Below are 14,224 nucleotides of genomic sequence, written 5' to 3'. Positions count from 1 at the left end.
TCCCCCAGTGGATCTGCTCTCCCCTCCTCCCCCGCACCTGCCTATCGCTATCTCTTACCTGCATCTACCTATCACCACCCTGTGCCCACCCTGCCTCCCCTCTTTTGTCCACCTATCACTGCTCTGCTTTTCCCTCCTATATATCGGGCTTCCCCCTTTTCCTATTTTCAGTCTTGAAGAAGTGTCCTGACCCGAAACGTTGACCGCCTGCTTTTCTCCACGGATGCTGCCTGGCCTGCTGAGACCCTCCAGCATCATCGTGTTTTTCATCTAGATTCCAGCATCTGCAGTCCTTTGTTTCCTTCAGATCCACCTACCTGCCTTTTCCCCATAACCCTTAACTCCCCTACTATGCAAAAATCTATCTAGCTGTGTCTTAAAGAAATCTAATGAGGTAGCCTCCACTGCTTCCCTGGGCAGAGAATGCCACAGATTCACTACTCTCTGGGAAAAGCAGTTCCTCCTCATCTCCATCCTAAATCTACTCCCCCGAATCTTGAGGCTATGTCCCCTCATTCTAGTCTCACCCACCAGTGGAAACAACTTTCCTGTTTCTATCTTATCTATCCCTTTCATAGTTTTATATGCTTCTATAAGATCCCCTCTCATTCTTCTGAATTCCAGCGAGCATAGTCCCAGGCAACTCAGTCTCTCCTCATAGGCTAACCCCCTCATCCATGGAACCAATCCAGTGAACCACCTCTGCATCACCTCTAAAGCTAGTATATCTTTTCTCAAGCGAGGACACCAGAACTGCATGCAGTACTGCAGAAGTTTTGGAGCTGCTGTGTTGTTATACTGAATCCAACTAATTCAACTTGGCCCGTCAGATGAGATCTGCTGACTTGTCCTCATCTGGCTTTTGTCAGTGAGTGACTGGAGTCACATGTTTGACTGATACAAAAGGATAGTCAACCTCATACAGCAGAACAATCCACCCAAAAATCTTAACATCCTAAAGAACACAGTTACTGAGTCATATAGCACAGAAACAGGCCCTTCAGCCCAACTCGTCCATGCTGACCAAGATGCCCCATCCAAGCTCGTCCTATTTGGCGGCGTTTGGCCCATAATCTTCTAAACCTTTCCTATCCATGTACCTGCCCAACTGTCTTTTAAATGTTGTTATTGTACCTGCCTCAACAACTTCCTCTGACAGCTCGTTCCACATACATACTACCCCTTGTGTAATAAGGTTGCCCCTCAAGTTCCTATTAGATCTTTCCCCTTAAACCTATGCCTTCTAGTCCTCAACCCTGGGAAAAAGACTGTGTATATTGATCCTATCTATGCCCCTCATGATTTTTATACACCTCTATAAGATCACCTCTCAGTCTCCTACACTCTAAGGAATAAAGTCCTAACCTCTCCCTGTAACTGAAGTCCCTTGAGTTCCTGCAACATCCTTGTAAGTCTTTTCTATACTCTTTCGAGTTTAATAACATCTTTCCTAAAGCAGGGTGACCAAAACTGAACACAATACTCCAAGTGTGGCCTATCATCTTGTACAACCGCACCACAAACTCCCAAATTTTATACTCAATGCCCTGACTGATGAAGGCCAGCGTGCCAAAAGCCTTTTTCACTACCCTGTCTATAGAATTATAGAAATGCCACTCATCAGATTAGGGCTGTGGGTAAGCACGGTGCTTCATGCTCCTAAACTACATGCACCCATGAAGTCCCATATTCAAATCTAAAGGTGTTAGTCTTTTCCATCTCTGAGGTTAGGTTGGAGAAACTGAGGTTGTTCTCCTTGGAGCAAAGAAAGATTGAGAGGATAGTGGATAGATCATGACTGGTTTAGATGGGAGCACTTTCCTCCATCTATCCCATTAGCCAATGGTTCGAGGACCAAGGGCAACACTTACAGCAAAGGAAAAGGCAGTGGGGAAATGCAAGGAAGGAATGTGCCCATGCAAGAGCAGTTATGTTGAAAACAGAATCAATCAGGGCTTTCAAAAAAAGAAATGGATAAACACCCAAGGAAAAGTAATGTGTGGGGCTATAGGGAAAAAGTGAGGAATGGGACTGATAGGAGAGCCCTCGTAGGAGCTAGCACAGAGTTAATACACTGAGTGGCCTCCTTCTGCGTCCAAGTAATTTTCTAATTCATCTGAAGCCACAGCGAGATTTCAGTGCTCTAAGAACAGGGTTCTTGGGGAAGCAGGTGTGTGAGAGAAGGAATATCATCAGGCAAACACTGTTGTTCTTAATCATGACCTATTCCTTGCCTGCTTAAAACTAGATGCTGACAAAGTCAGGTCAACAAAAGCCATTACCTATTCACCTCAAGAGTGGCCAACATAATCCAAGAGAGAAGATTCAGGTATTCCTAGATTTACGAATGTTCGATTTATGAATTTTGACTCTTCAGTGTATTTTTCACTCTAATGAACAGCGTGGTACTCACTGCCCATTACTGAAATACCTATAAGGCATTTCACCCCAACCTTTTCCATTTACAAATTTCCACTTCACTAAACATTGTCCATCGCTTTTATAAATCAAGGGAAAGAATCAGGAATAATATTTTACAAAAATCAGCTCAAAGGATCAACGGTCAGACCTAAATGGTGTTTTGGCAAACGCCAACTTATTGTGTAATAAAAAAACTGTTGTTCTTTATTGGTGTGGCCACATATGTGACTACAGTCACATTCACTCTTAAGTGGCCCCAGAAGTGGAGCAGCAAACAACTCAGCTGATTTGTCACGTTATGAGGGATGGGGGATCCAGTGGTGATCTCACCACCAATGTCCACATCATCAGGACGACTGAAAGGAGACAGCCTCCCGGAACCTTCTTGCGACAATCAGTACCAGAGATGGTCTTGGCAGTGACATTCACCAGCCAGAGACTGAGGAAACATAGACTGAAAAACAAATTAAAACTAAACATCTCCATTTCCAGGAAGCAGCTTCCTCCTTTGATTTGCAACGTCTGCAGAAACGCCAGGACTTCAACTCACGCCCACCGAACAAGTCAGGCCATGCACAGATAGGAATGGCCAATCCAATGTCACCTCATAGTCAGCCCACTACTAAAAGGCTCAATGACAGGTCAGTTACATACATCTATAATAAATATTAAACAGCACTTCTCCGCCTCCATACATTTAATATTTTTTTATTTATTGGATGACATAATCAGCCAGGAAAGGTCGTAGGAGGCTGGCAGAAAACAAGATAAATCCATGTGCACAGGAGTTGCTGAATCATACTCACAATAATGACTCTACTGATTGGAATTCAGTTCCCTTGACACCCTCAAGCCCAAAAATGGCATCACACAACTGCTTCAAATATATACATTCCCCAACCCACGCTCGCCCTTTATTGCAATTATTTGTCAAGCTTTTGACACGTCCATACTCAACCACTTCAATGTTCTACTGAGTGGTACCCACCCACCATACACCTCGGCTCATCCAGAACAATGATGCATCTCAACTTGTAGTACTTTAACCACTTTAGCACAGACTGCTGGCTGTTCAAAATGCATCCCTTTGCCTCTAATCTGATATTCTTATTACACCCAAATCTTTCCAAGGTTTGCCCCTCTTTAGCTTTGCAACCTCCTTCCAAGAGTGAACTGGGCTTCTAGTATTTGCTGTTCTGAACCAAATGAGCCATTGACAGAAACTGACCAGACCAGGTTCCAAAAGGTCAACATTGCTTTGAACAGATTACAAAGAAAAGTCCATAAAATTTAACAATGAGACCTTTTTTTAAAGCAATTGCTAACAGCACAGGATTTGTTCAGTTCAGTAGCACTGTGGTTAAGTTGTTGGACCAGTGTCCAGAGGCCAGGACTAGTGACGAAGATGCAAGTTTGAATGCCTTCCCCCCCACCCCCCAAACAGCAGATGGAGAAGGCAAATACAACCGATTTATGTGCATGGAAAGACTTCGTTAAGTGTCCATTTCTACCTGCCGAAGGAGCTCCCCTGCTGACTGTGAGGTGTTTGCACGTTCTCCCTGTAACAGGCACACTTCCCCCAGGTGCTCTGGTTTCCTCCCACACTGGGTAGGTTAATTGGCCACAGTAAATTACCCCTTAATGTAGGTGGGCAGCAGGAGAATCAGATGAGAATTGATGGACATGTGGAGAATAGGAAGAATGGGCCTGATTGGATTGCTCTGGGAGCTGGCATAGATTTGATGGGCTGAATAGCCTCTTTCTACACAAGGCAGAAATACAAGGGTGCAGTTAAGAGTTGACCATAATCGAAGATCTGGAGTCACCCAAGAAGAGGAAGCCAGACTTACTTCCTCGGAAGGGTATCTGTGAATCAAATGGGTTTTTATTGGTAGATTTATGGTCACTACCAACAACAAATGTTCTTTTATTTCAGATTTGATTACTTCAATTGAAATTCTCCAGCTGCTATGTTGGAATTCAAACCAGATTAACTAGGTCAATGGTCTACATTACTAATTTAGATATACCCACCCCCAATTATTAAAATAGTCTGGAAATAAAAACTTAACATCAATAATGGTGACCGTGTGAGTATCAAACTGCTGTAAAATCCCATCTTGATCACTACTATCTTACAGGAAAAATAATCTGCCACCTTTACCTGGCCTGAACCAGATAAGACTTATCAACTGGGAGCATTTATTACAGACACAATCACCACAGTCGTGCAGTTCCAGGGCTGTTGGGGAGGGAATTGTGGTGATGGTGTTTGCAACAAATGCCCGCTGTGTTTCAGCAGTGTCTACAATGCATAAAAGAACGTTTTAAAAGTAGCAAAGATTTGCATTGCACTCTTGTACACGTTATTCTAATTGCGAACAGTGTAAAGGACTTCAGTCTTTTCAAAATGGTGGTAGCACATGGTTAAGGGTCATCTACACTGGCCAGTTAACAACAAACAAAGAACCAAATTGAATTGGCAGTCTAGTTACATAAAGAGACAAGTAAACACAGACTCTGTGCCTGGGATTTGCCTTTTTGGCACACACTGTGTCACAGTGAGCTACACATTAAAGGAAGGTAATTGAAGCCATCTTCCAGATCTTCAGTAATTACTCCTGCCTCAGTCACCCTGGGTTTATTTTCCTCAATGTTATTCTTATGCAGACTAAAACAGAACAAATATAAACACACTGCAGGAAAGATTAAAAAGTTGGGCTTTGTTGTCAACAGCAGATTTCTTTATTTGCCAAAAAGTAATTATTGATTATAGATCCCTTCCCTCACAAACGTGGATGTGAGTTGTTCCCAATATTGGCACTTCGCTATTTTAGCATAGGCCACAGCCATTTCCCCATGAACCAGACATTCTCCCAGATTGTAATGTATTAATTAAAGAACTGGAAATTTTATTCCTAATGTCAGTGTTTTACAGGGATGCAGCAAACACAGCCACCCCCAGATGTTTTCCAGATTAGCTGTCGAGACAGACACTGTTCACTATGTTCCTCCATGTCAGGACACAGGACACAGATAGAGAAATGTAACTCATTGAAACACATACTGAAATCTCGAAACACAATTTTAAAATTATCTGTATGTTCTTCTTTATCAATTGTTAGTGATAGATTTATAGTGTTCATAACTTTAATAGCAATTACCATGTACAATCATCTGCTTCTCCTCTCTTCCAAACTCCTCCCTTCCTCTCTTGAACTTACAACACAATACAATACAAAAAGCATGTTCTATTAAGAGGAAATTCTCTTCAAATCAATTCAATTCAAATCAATCTTAATGGAATAGCACTGAATAAAAAGGCACAGATCAGAAAAGGTGCTCGGATTGCTAAAAGATACTGCTGTGTTGGGGGTTATTTGGTGATGCAGCAACTACATTTTTTATTATTATATTTGTATTTGTTTATATAATTATAATATAATAAAAATATACATTTATTTAATTATTATATAATTCCATGTTCATTTTCACAAAGTATTGGAGGAGCACATAATAAAGCATATGGTTGCATGATAGATTAATAACACAGACGCTGGGCTAATGATCCAGTTAGTTCTAAACCTACAATGACAAATTGGCCACTTAAACTAAATAAATTCATGATAAAAAGCTACTACCAGATCATTGCAAGAATCCAACTGCTCCACTATAAGCAGGGAAATCTGCCGTCCTTCCCCATTTCGGCCTGGATATAACTCCAGACCTATCAATCTGACCAACTCTTTAACTGTCGATGGGAATCAAAAAAGAACACATGCTGGAAACAAAAACAGAAAATGCAAGAAACACTCAGTAGGTCGGGGAAGAAGAGTCTTGGACCTGTTATGTCAACTCTGTTTCTCATTCCGTCAAAGATTCCTGAACTGCTGAATGTTTCTGTTTTTGGTTGTGATTCTTAATGGCCCTTTTGATGTGCACTAGCAAATAAAATCAATGGTAAATTAGAATGGTCAATAAATATTGGATTTCCCAATGGCACGCACATCACAGAATAAAAAAAACTTAAAATGAAGTGAAAAGAACAAAAGTCACACCTTTTGGAATTCAAAAATAATGTGAGAAATTTTCATATAAGCCACAGGTCTGTGAGTGTAAAGGGAAAAGGGCAGATCGGCATTTCAGTATGTGACACTTTCATCGGAAGTGAGGTTTGAAATGAGCTGTGTTGAAGACAGCTTGATCAATAGTACTCTACAGGATCAGATAGCAGAGAAGCCCTGCTGAAGCAGTCAAAGTAGCACTCTTCCTCACAAACCAGCCACCCACCCTGCCAGGCATCTTCTGTCCCATCCATGTGAGTCCGTGGTTCCCACAACAGTCTCATCAGGCACGTCAGAACCCAGTAAAGTCGCATGGGGCAACTGACCCTCAATCCCAAAGAACAAGAATCTGTACAAAATGGTACAAATAAGATATAGCCTCATCCATCCAATTCTAAGCAATGCATTAGAAGCAAGGGGAAAATGGTTCAGTACACTGCAATAGAATTAAATCATTCAGCCCCTCAGTTACCATGCAGATGTCAACCACATCTTAGTCAGTAGCACCCTCTAAAAGGTTGTAGATACAAGTATTACTCAATGAACAGACTAGATTACACACCACTGCTGCTCTGAAAGAATTCTGCACCATTGGAGGTGCCACTGGTGACATGAGTATTTCCTTCCTGTTCTCTCACACAGGAGATCCAAAGACATTATTTCAAAGTGAAGCAGATGAGTTATCCTCAGTCTCTGTGCCACTGAAAAATCACAGCTATTACTTGGTCACTGTCACATCACTGCTTAGACTGGTATACTTATTGTAACTGCGACTACACTTGAAATGCATTTCATTGGCTGTAAAATTCCTTGGGTCTATATAAATAGAAACTATTTTTTTAAAAAACATTTCACAGTCAAAACTCTACTCCCATTGACATGCTCTTGATCCACATCACTTGCTCACCTAATAAAAATCTGGTCAAGAAAATTTTAACTGGCCCATAACACATACATTTTGGGACAAAGTTTCCACTATCACAGTGGTGCAGCAAGTAGAGGCGCTCCAGTGACCCAGGTTCGATCCTGACCTCAGGTGCCGTCTGTGTTGAGCTTGCACCTTCTCCTTGTAACTGGGTGGGTTTCCTCCATGTGCTCTGGTTTTCTCCCACACCCCAAACACATGCAGGTTGGTAGATGGGCGAGTCATAGACTCAGAATAATACAGCACAGAAACAGGCCCTTTAGCCCAACTGGTCCATGCTGACCACAGCATCCTCTCTGCTCGTCCCAGTTGCCTGCTTTTGGCCCATAACCCTCCCCTCCATGTACCTATCCAAATGTTGCAATTGTACCCACCTCGACCACTTCCTCTGGCAGCTCATTCCAGTACTCACTACCGTCGGTGTAAAGAAGTTACCTCTCAGGTCTCCTTTTTAACCTCTTGTATCTGTGCCCCAGCCCTGGGGAAAAGACTGTGACCGTCCACCTCATCCATAACCCCTCATGATTTTGTAAACTTCTATGAGGTCACCCCTCACTTAATGCGCAGGGTGAGGTGTGGAATCTGTGAGGGCAGACAGGAAGGTGGGGATGATCGATGCGCATCAACATTAATGGGTGTTTGAAGTTTGGCAAAGGCTCCGTGGCTCAAAGGACCTGTTTCTGTGCTCTGACTATAATTCTAAAATAATGCTTCCTGATTTGTCTCCTATAATGGCCTCACGAACTTTGAAGATCACGACGCCTTGTCATCATTTCTCCGACCACAGAGTTTCTCAGATCCAAGTTTAATAAATTCTTTTGTAGTCGTTTTACGCACCTCGATTTGATCATCTTTCAACTCCCTCAAGGAAATACAATCCAGGCTTGTGCAACCCATACCCAGAAATTAAATACATCCAACTACTGCATCACGTTGCTAAATCTAAAGGGCATCAGAGTTTCAAGCTTCTTGGACTTCAATGCAATAGGGAACAATATGGGAATTGTTGTTAAAAATTCCAAGCCTTCCATGGATCCCACGACTGCACAATCAGGCCCAACACTTATAATATCCTAACTTCCACAAGTATTCTTTTGCATTGCAGTGCGCAGAGAGGGATACAGAGCCAAACGTTTCAGCCTGAAACCCTTCTAATGGAATGGTCACTGACCAGAACCTTTCCTCCCTCCACAGATGCTGACTGACTTGCTGAGCATTTCTGGCACTTGCTGTCTTTGTTTCCCTTCCACATACTATTTTGCTATTGGTTCACCAAATTTGAGACATCTGTTCTTTGTAAACGGTTTCTCTTTCCACAGATGCTGCCTGACCTGCTGAGTGTTTCCAACACTTTCTGTTTTTTTACTCTCGGCGAACTCTTTCAAATTGGGTTTAAACGCTTCCTAAAAGTTAGGATCCCTCAATGTTCGTGCAGAACGGTTGAGCAACTTACTTTCTCCTTCCACTTTTTCGGGTCCCCTGCTCCAGATGATCTGCCGGGTCTCCAGCTTCACCTGAAGGGTTCTCCTCTCCGGTCTCTGCGACTTCTTGGAGAAATACAGAGTGATAACGGTGCCCACCTCCAGACTCCTGCACAGCTCGGCGATCTGCGTTTCGTTCTGGATGCCGTGGTCGAGTGGTGGTATCCCGTGGTGGAATAACCCTCCCGCAACAGCCATGTCCCTTCTGAGATCTATACAGTTTAAAGGAAAAAATCCGCGTGTGTTTGTGTGTGTGTGCGCGCCTTGAATGCAAAGGGAGGATTTGCAAAATAAAAGCACTGGTGGGTCGAGAAGGAATTCGGGCGAGTGACAAGCGCCCCCTCAATGAGATTTCAGGGTCAATTTCAGAGCTTCTATTGTCTCACGGCTCACGCTCCAGGGACGCGGGGAGGAACCTCCACAAAGCCTTGAAGCTCGGAGCTGTTGCGTGCACCGCTCTCCTTTGCAGCTTTTCTTCCCCCCCCCCCCCCCCCCCCCCCCCTCCTGCTTATATTTCGCTCGCAGTCCCTGTAGTTTATTGATCGTGAAGAGAGAGGGAAAAAATGCACCACTCTCTCAATTAAAAAATGCGACAGTCCGGAAGTTATGGTTGACGGTAGCGTCTTGTTGATATTCTTCTGCCTTCTAACCTACCGGGCTGAAAATCTCAGATGATTTTTTTTCTCCGTTCTGCATGCAGTGTGTTTAACAAAAGCTGCTTCCTTTCCAAAGGTTTCGTCTTCTCGGTGCGTTCCAACTGCCGCTTTTATTGCCTGCACTCTGCATTTTACTCAAAAGGCCGAACTCACACTCCATACGGCCCCAGGACACACAAATGCGAGACTTAACACCCTTCCCCCTTCATCTCCGAACTCGCCGTCCCCCGGCCTTGCATCACCAAGATTTTCACCGCAAACACATCTCAACCAAAGTCGCCGCTAATTCCCCCACTTCCTCCTCCCTCCTCCCTCCTCGTCATCATCATCAACCAAGGAGGCATGACCAAAGTCGAAGCAGCCAGGGCAGAGGAGATACAGTGCAGCACGGCACACCACACGCCGCATATTTACTACAACTTTTCCACGCTGGGAGCATTACGTACGCCAGTAAACAAAGGCACCCTGTTACTTGGGACGCGTTACAAATCGGACCAAGGGTTGGGAAACACAAGAGTTGACTGTTTGATATTGCATAGCTCATTCACTCCTGAGCATTTAGTTGGTGGAGAGGAAAAGTGGGAATATCGGGGATGCAAGAACGTGTGGAAAGGTTCTGATGAAACATCAGGGACCTGATACAGTAACTCTGTTTCTCTCTCCAACGATGCTGCCTGACCTAGGGAGCATTTGCAGTCCCTTCATTTCTATCAACATTTTTATGATGATGTCCTTTGGGATCAGAAATGTGCAAATACAGAAAGGAGACACAAGGGACGGCAGATGCTGGCATCCAGAGCAACACACAATCTGCTGGAGGAACTCAGCGGGTCGAGCAGCATCTGTGGGGGGGAAAGGAATTGTCAACATATTGGGGTCTAGACCCTGCATCAGGATTGACGTAGGGGCTCAACCCAAAACGTTGGCAATTCCTTCCCCCCCTATGGATGCTGCTCGACCTGCTGAGTTCCTCCAGCAGATTGTGTGTTGCTCTAAATACAGAAGGGTTGTGGCAATGGGTTGGGCATTCAGCCAGCTCCATCATGGGCACAACCCCCCTCCCCCCACACCCCCACACCCCACACCCCCACCATCGAGGTCATCTTCAAGAGGTGGTACCTCAAGAAGGCAGCATCCATCATTAAGGACCCTCACCACCCGGGACATGCCCTCTTCTCGTTACTACCATTGGGGAGGAGGTACAGGAGCCTGAAGACCCACACTCAACAATTCAGGAACAGCTTCTTCCCCTCCGTTATCAGATTTCTGAACAGTCCATGAACACCAGCTCACTTTTTTTTGCACTATTTTTGTAATCTACAGATTTTTATGTCTTGCGCTGTACTGCTGCTGCAAAACAACACATTTCACACCATATGTCATTGATAATTAACCTGATTCTGAGAATACAACTCATGGTCAATAAATGCATAGACTAAGAAGTTATATTGATTAGGAGCTGGCAAAAGTCCCTTTTCTCCAGAAAGGAGAAGCTGAGCTGGTGACTTGATGTGGATCTTTAGGATTAGGAAATTGTTTGCAGGTAGATTTGCTTGCACAAGTGCCATATTTATGAGACAATTACTGACAAATTCAATCAGTATTTCGGGGCAAATTTCTTTCCTGGAATTCAGTTGTGAGGAAAATCGTCTGGGTGAATTTTAGGTGGATAAACACTTGAGGGAGAGAAGAAGGGTTGATGAAGGAAACTGGGAGATGGCTTGCACTGTGACAGACTAGGTGGGCCTATTTCTACTGAATACATTTTAGCACTTCAGTTTTGGTCGCCCTGTTATAGGAAAGATGTTATTAAACTAGAAAGAGTGCAGAAAAGATTTACCAGGATGTTGCAAGAACTCAAGGGATTTGAGTTATAGGGAGAGGTTGGGCAGGCTAAGACTTTATTCCTTAGAGCATAGGAGACTGAGAGGTGATCTTATTGAGGTGTATAAAGTCATGAGGGGCATAGGTAGGGTGAATGCACACTTTTTCCCAGGGTTGGGGACTAGAAGGCATAGGTTTAAGGGGAAAGGTTTAATAGGAACTTGAGGGCCAACATTATTACACAAAGGGTGGTGTGTATGTGGAACAAGCTGTCAGAGGAAGTGCTTGAGGCAGGTACAATAACAACGTTTAAAAGACAGTTGGACAGATACATGGATAGGAAAGGTTTTGAAGGTTATGGGCCAAACATGGGCAAATGGGACTGACTTGGATGGGGCATCTTGGTCGGCATGGACCAGTTGGGCCAAAGGGCTTGTTTCCGTGCTGTATGACTCAATTCTACAGAACTGGTCAGAACTTCAACTGCATCCTGACCAATGATTTGCATGAATTCATCACTATGTAGGAAATAGGAGCCAGAAATGGCTCCTCAATCCTGCTACTGGCCACAACATACTTCTTTAGTGGGCAGCACAGTGGCTGAGATGGTCGAAGCTGCTGCCTCACAGCTCCAGTGACCCAGGCTCAACCCTGACCTCAGTGCTGCCTGTGTGGAGTTTGCTCATCTTCCCTGTGACCGTGTGGGATTCCTCCAGGTGCTCCAGTTCCTTCCCAGGGTTGCTAGATTAATTGGCCACTATAAATTGCCTCAAATGTGGAGGTGAGTGGTAGAATCTGGGAGGAATTGATGGGAATGTGGGGGAAATAAAATGGGATTTGTGCAAATAGGTGCTTGATGGTTGGACTTGGTGAACTAAAAGGCCTGTTTGCATGCTGTATAACTCTATTACTTTTGTATTCCATGCTGCTAGCTATTAAATCCAAATTAGGTATAGATATAGATATTTATTTATTAGTCACATGTTCATCGAAACACACAGTGAAATGTGCCATTTTGCGTTACTGAGAATGTTCTGGGGGCAGCCCGCAAGTGTCACCACTCTTCCGGTGCCAACATAGCATGCCCACAGCTCCTAACCTGTACATCTTTGGAATGTGGGAGGAAACCAGAGCACCCGGAGGAAACCCACGCAGACACGGGGAGAATGTACAAACTCCTTACAGACAGCAGCTGGAATTGAACCCGGGTGACTGGCACTGTACTAGGATTATGCTAACCGCTACACTACCGTGCTGCCCCGAAAGTGTAATTCCCATACCGGAAGTCAAACCCGGGCTGCCTGGGTGAAAACCAGGAATCCTAACCACTAGACCATATGGGAATGGCTCGAGCATGTGAGGGAGAATGGACCAACCATTAATCCTAAATGGTTTGACTGGGTCTATCTGTCCCTTCTGGGCAAATAGAATTCCCAGTAGCAATGGCTCACCAGCTCAGATGTACCCAGTTCTGTGGGACCGGATGAGCCCAAATCCACTGGAAGTGCATGGTACTGTTCTTCCAGCTGGCAGCATGTCAGCTAGGAAGGGCATCATCACCTTCACCTACAAGCAGAAGGAGGAGAGGGAAGAAACGAGGATCAAAAGATTCTGTCCAAGGTCATCGGTAATTAAACCAAGTCTGGTCTGGGGCTGGTGATTCACCTGGGTCGGACCTGACCGTACCCAGCAGGAAGATCTCTGATAGTATTTTGCTACTTAGGGATACCATACTATGTGTGGGATAAAGGGTGGACACTTCTTTCATCAGCTTGGTCCAGGAGAAAGCCTTTGATGGAATATCATACTCACACACACACACACACACTGCTGTAAAAAGTTAATTTTCATGGTATTTGTACCCTGTGTATGTGTGCCTATGAACTTGAACTTGAGACCTACACACATAGAGGCCTGTATAAAAACACAAACACATACACACACATACACACACACACACACCTGCATATAAACACACACGCACACAGGCCTGCATAAAATAAAGAGGTCTGGAAGGAGATGTGGCAGTATTTGTGGAAGTTCTTTCCAAACAGAGGCACAACACAGGCTCTGTTTGTCACTCCCAGGGATCTACACCAAGAGAAATATCAGCCGCAATTGGAAGATTATCAGTCTGGTGAAAGACGCCTTCTGGTCTGCCATGACTTGCTGGTCTTCCAGTACAAGGAGCTGTCCCGAGCCAAATGTCACAGTCTGGCATATTCCAAGGTCCAGAACTCCACTGAACCTTGGTACAGCTGTTGCAAAGGTCCCTTTGGGGTAAGGCTACACTTTAAGCCCTCCTGTCACTGGACATTGAGGGGCAGAGCCCATGTCGTAACTTTTCCAACTTATCAGTCATTCATGTTTGGGGAAAGAAGAGTAACTGATTTGGGGTGACAGAGTGACACAGCTAAGTGGAGCTGCTGCTTTACAGCTTCAGAGGGACCCCAGTCCCCACCATCTGCAGCATCTACATAAGGTGCCTCCTCAAGAAGGCAACATCCGTCATCAAAGATCCCTACCATCCGGGCCATGCCATCTTCTTTCAGCTACTGTCGGGCAGGAGGTACAGAAGCCTGAAGTCCCACACCACCAGCTACTTCCCTTCAACTATTCAGTTCTTGAACCAACTGGCTCAACCCTAATCACTACTATAACCACTTTGATCACTTTGCACTACAATGGACTTTGTTTTTTTTGTGTTCTGTGTTCTTTCTTGCAAAAATTGTGCATAATTTATGTTTTTCTTGTGAATGCTATGTATCTGATGCTATGTGCTTGTGATGCTGCTGCAAGTAAGTTTTTCATTGCACCTGTGCACACATGGACTTGTGCATGTGACAATAAACT

The 14,224-nt window shown here is 44.3% G+C and overlaps 1 protein-coding gene across 1 annotated transcript in view; it reads right to left on the bottom strand.

Annotated features, from left to right (window-relative positions):
• plcg1 (phospholipase C, gamma 1) overlaps positions 1 to 9,821 on the bottom strand; it is a 128,150-nt gene extending 118,329 nt beyond the window's left edge. Inside the window, 1 exon segment of the mRNA XM_052031441.1 lies at positions 8,864 to 9,821. Within this exon segment, the coding sequence (XP_051887401.1) occupies positions 8,864 to 9,089 (226 nt within the window). The 5' untranslated portion in view covers positions 9,090 to 9,821.
• Between the last annotated feature and the right edge of the window lie 4,403 nt (positions 9,822 to 14,224).

Source organism: Pristis pectinata, chromosome 16 (genome assembly GCF_009764475.1).
Source record: "Pristis pectinata isolate sPriPec2 chromosome 16, sPriPec2.1.pri, whole genome shotgun sequence".
Taxonomy (NCBI): Eukaryota; Metazoa; Chordata; class Chondrichthyes; order Rhinopristiformes; family Pristidae; genus Pristis; species Pristis pectinata.
This window is presented reverse-complemented; position numbering and strand designations above follow the sequence as displayed.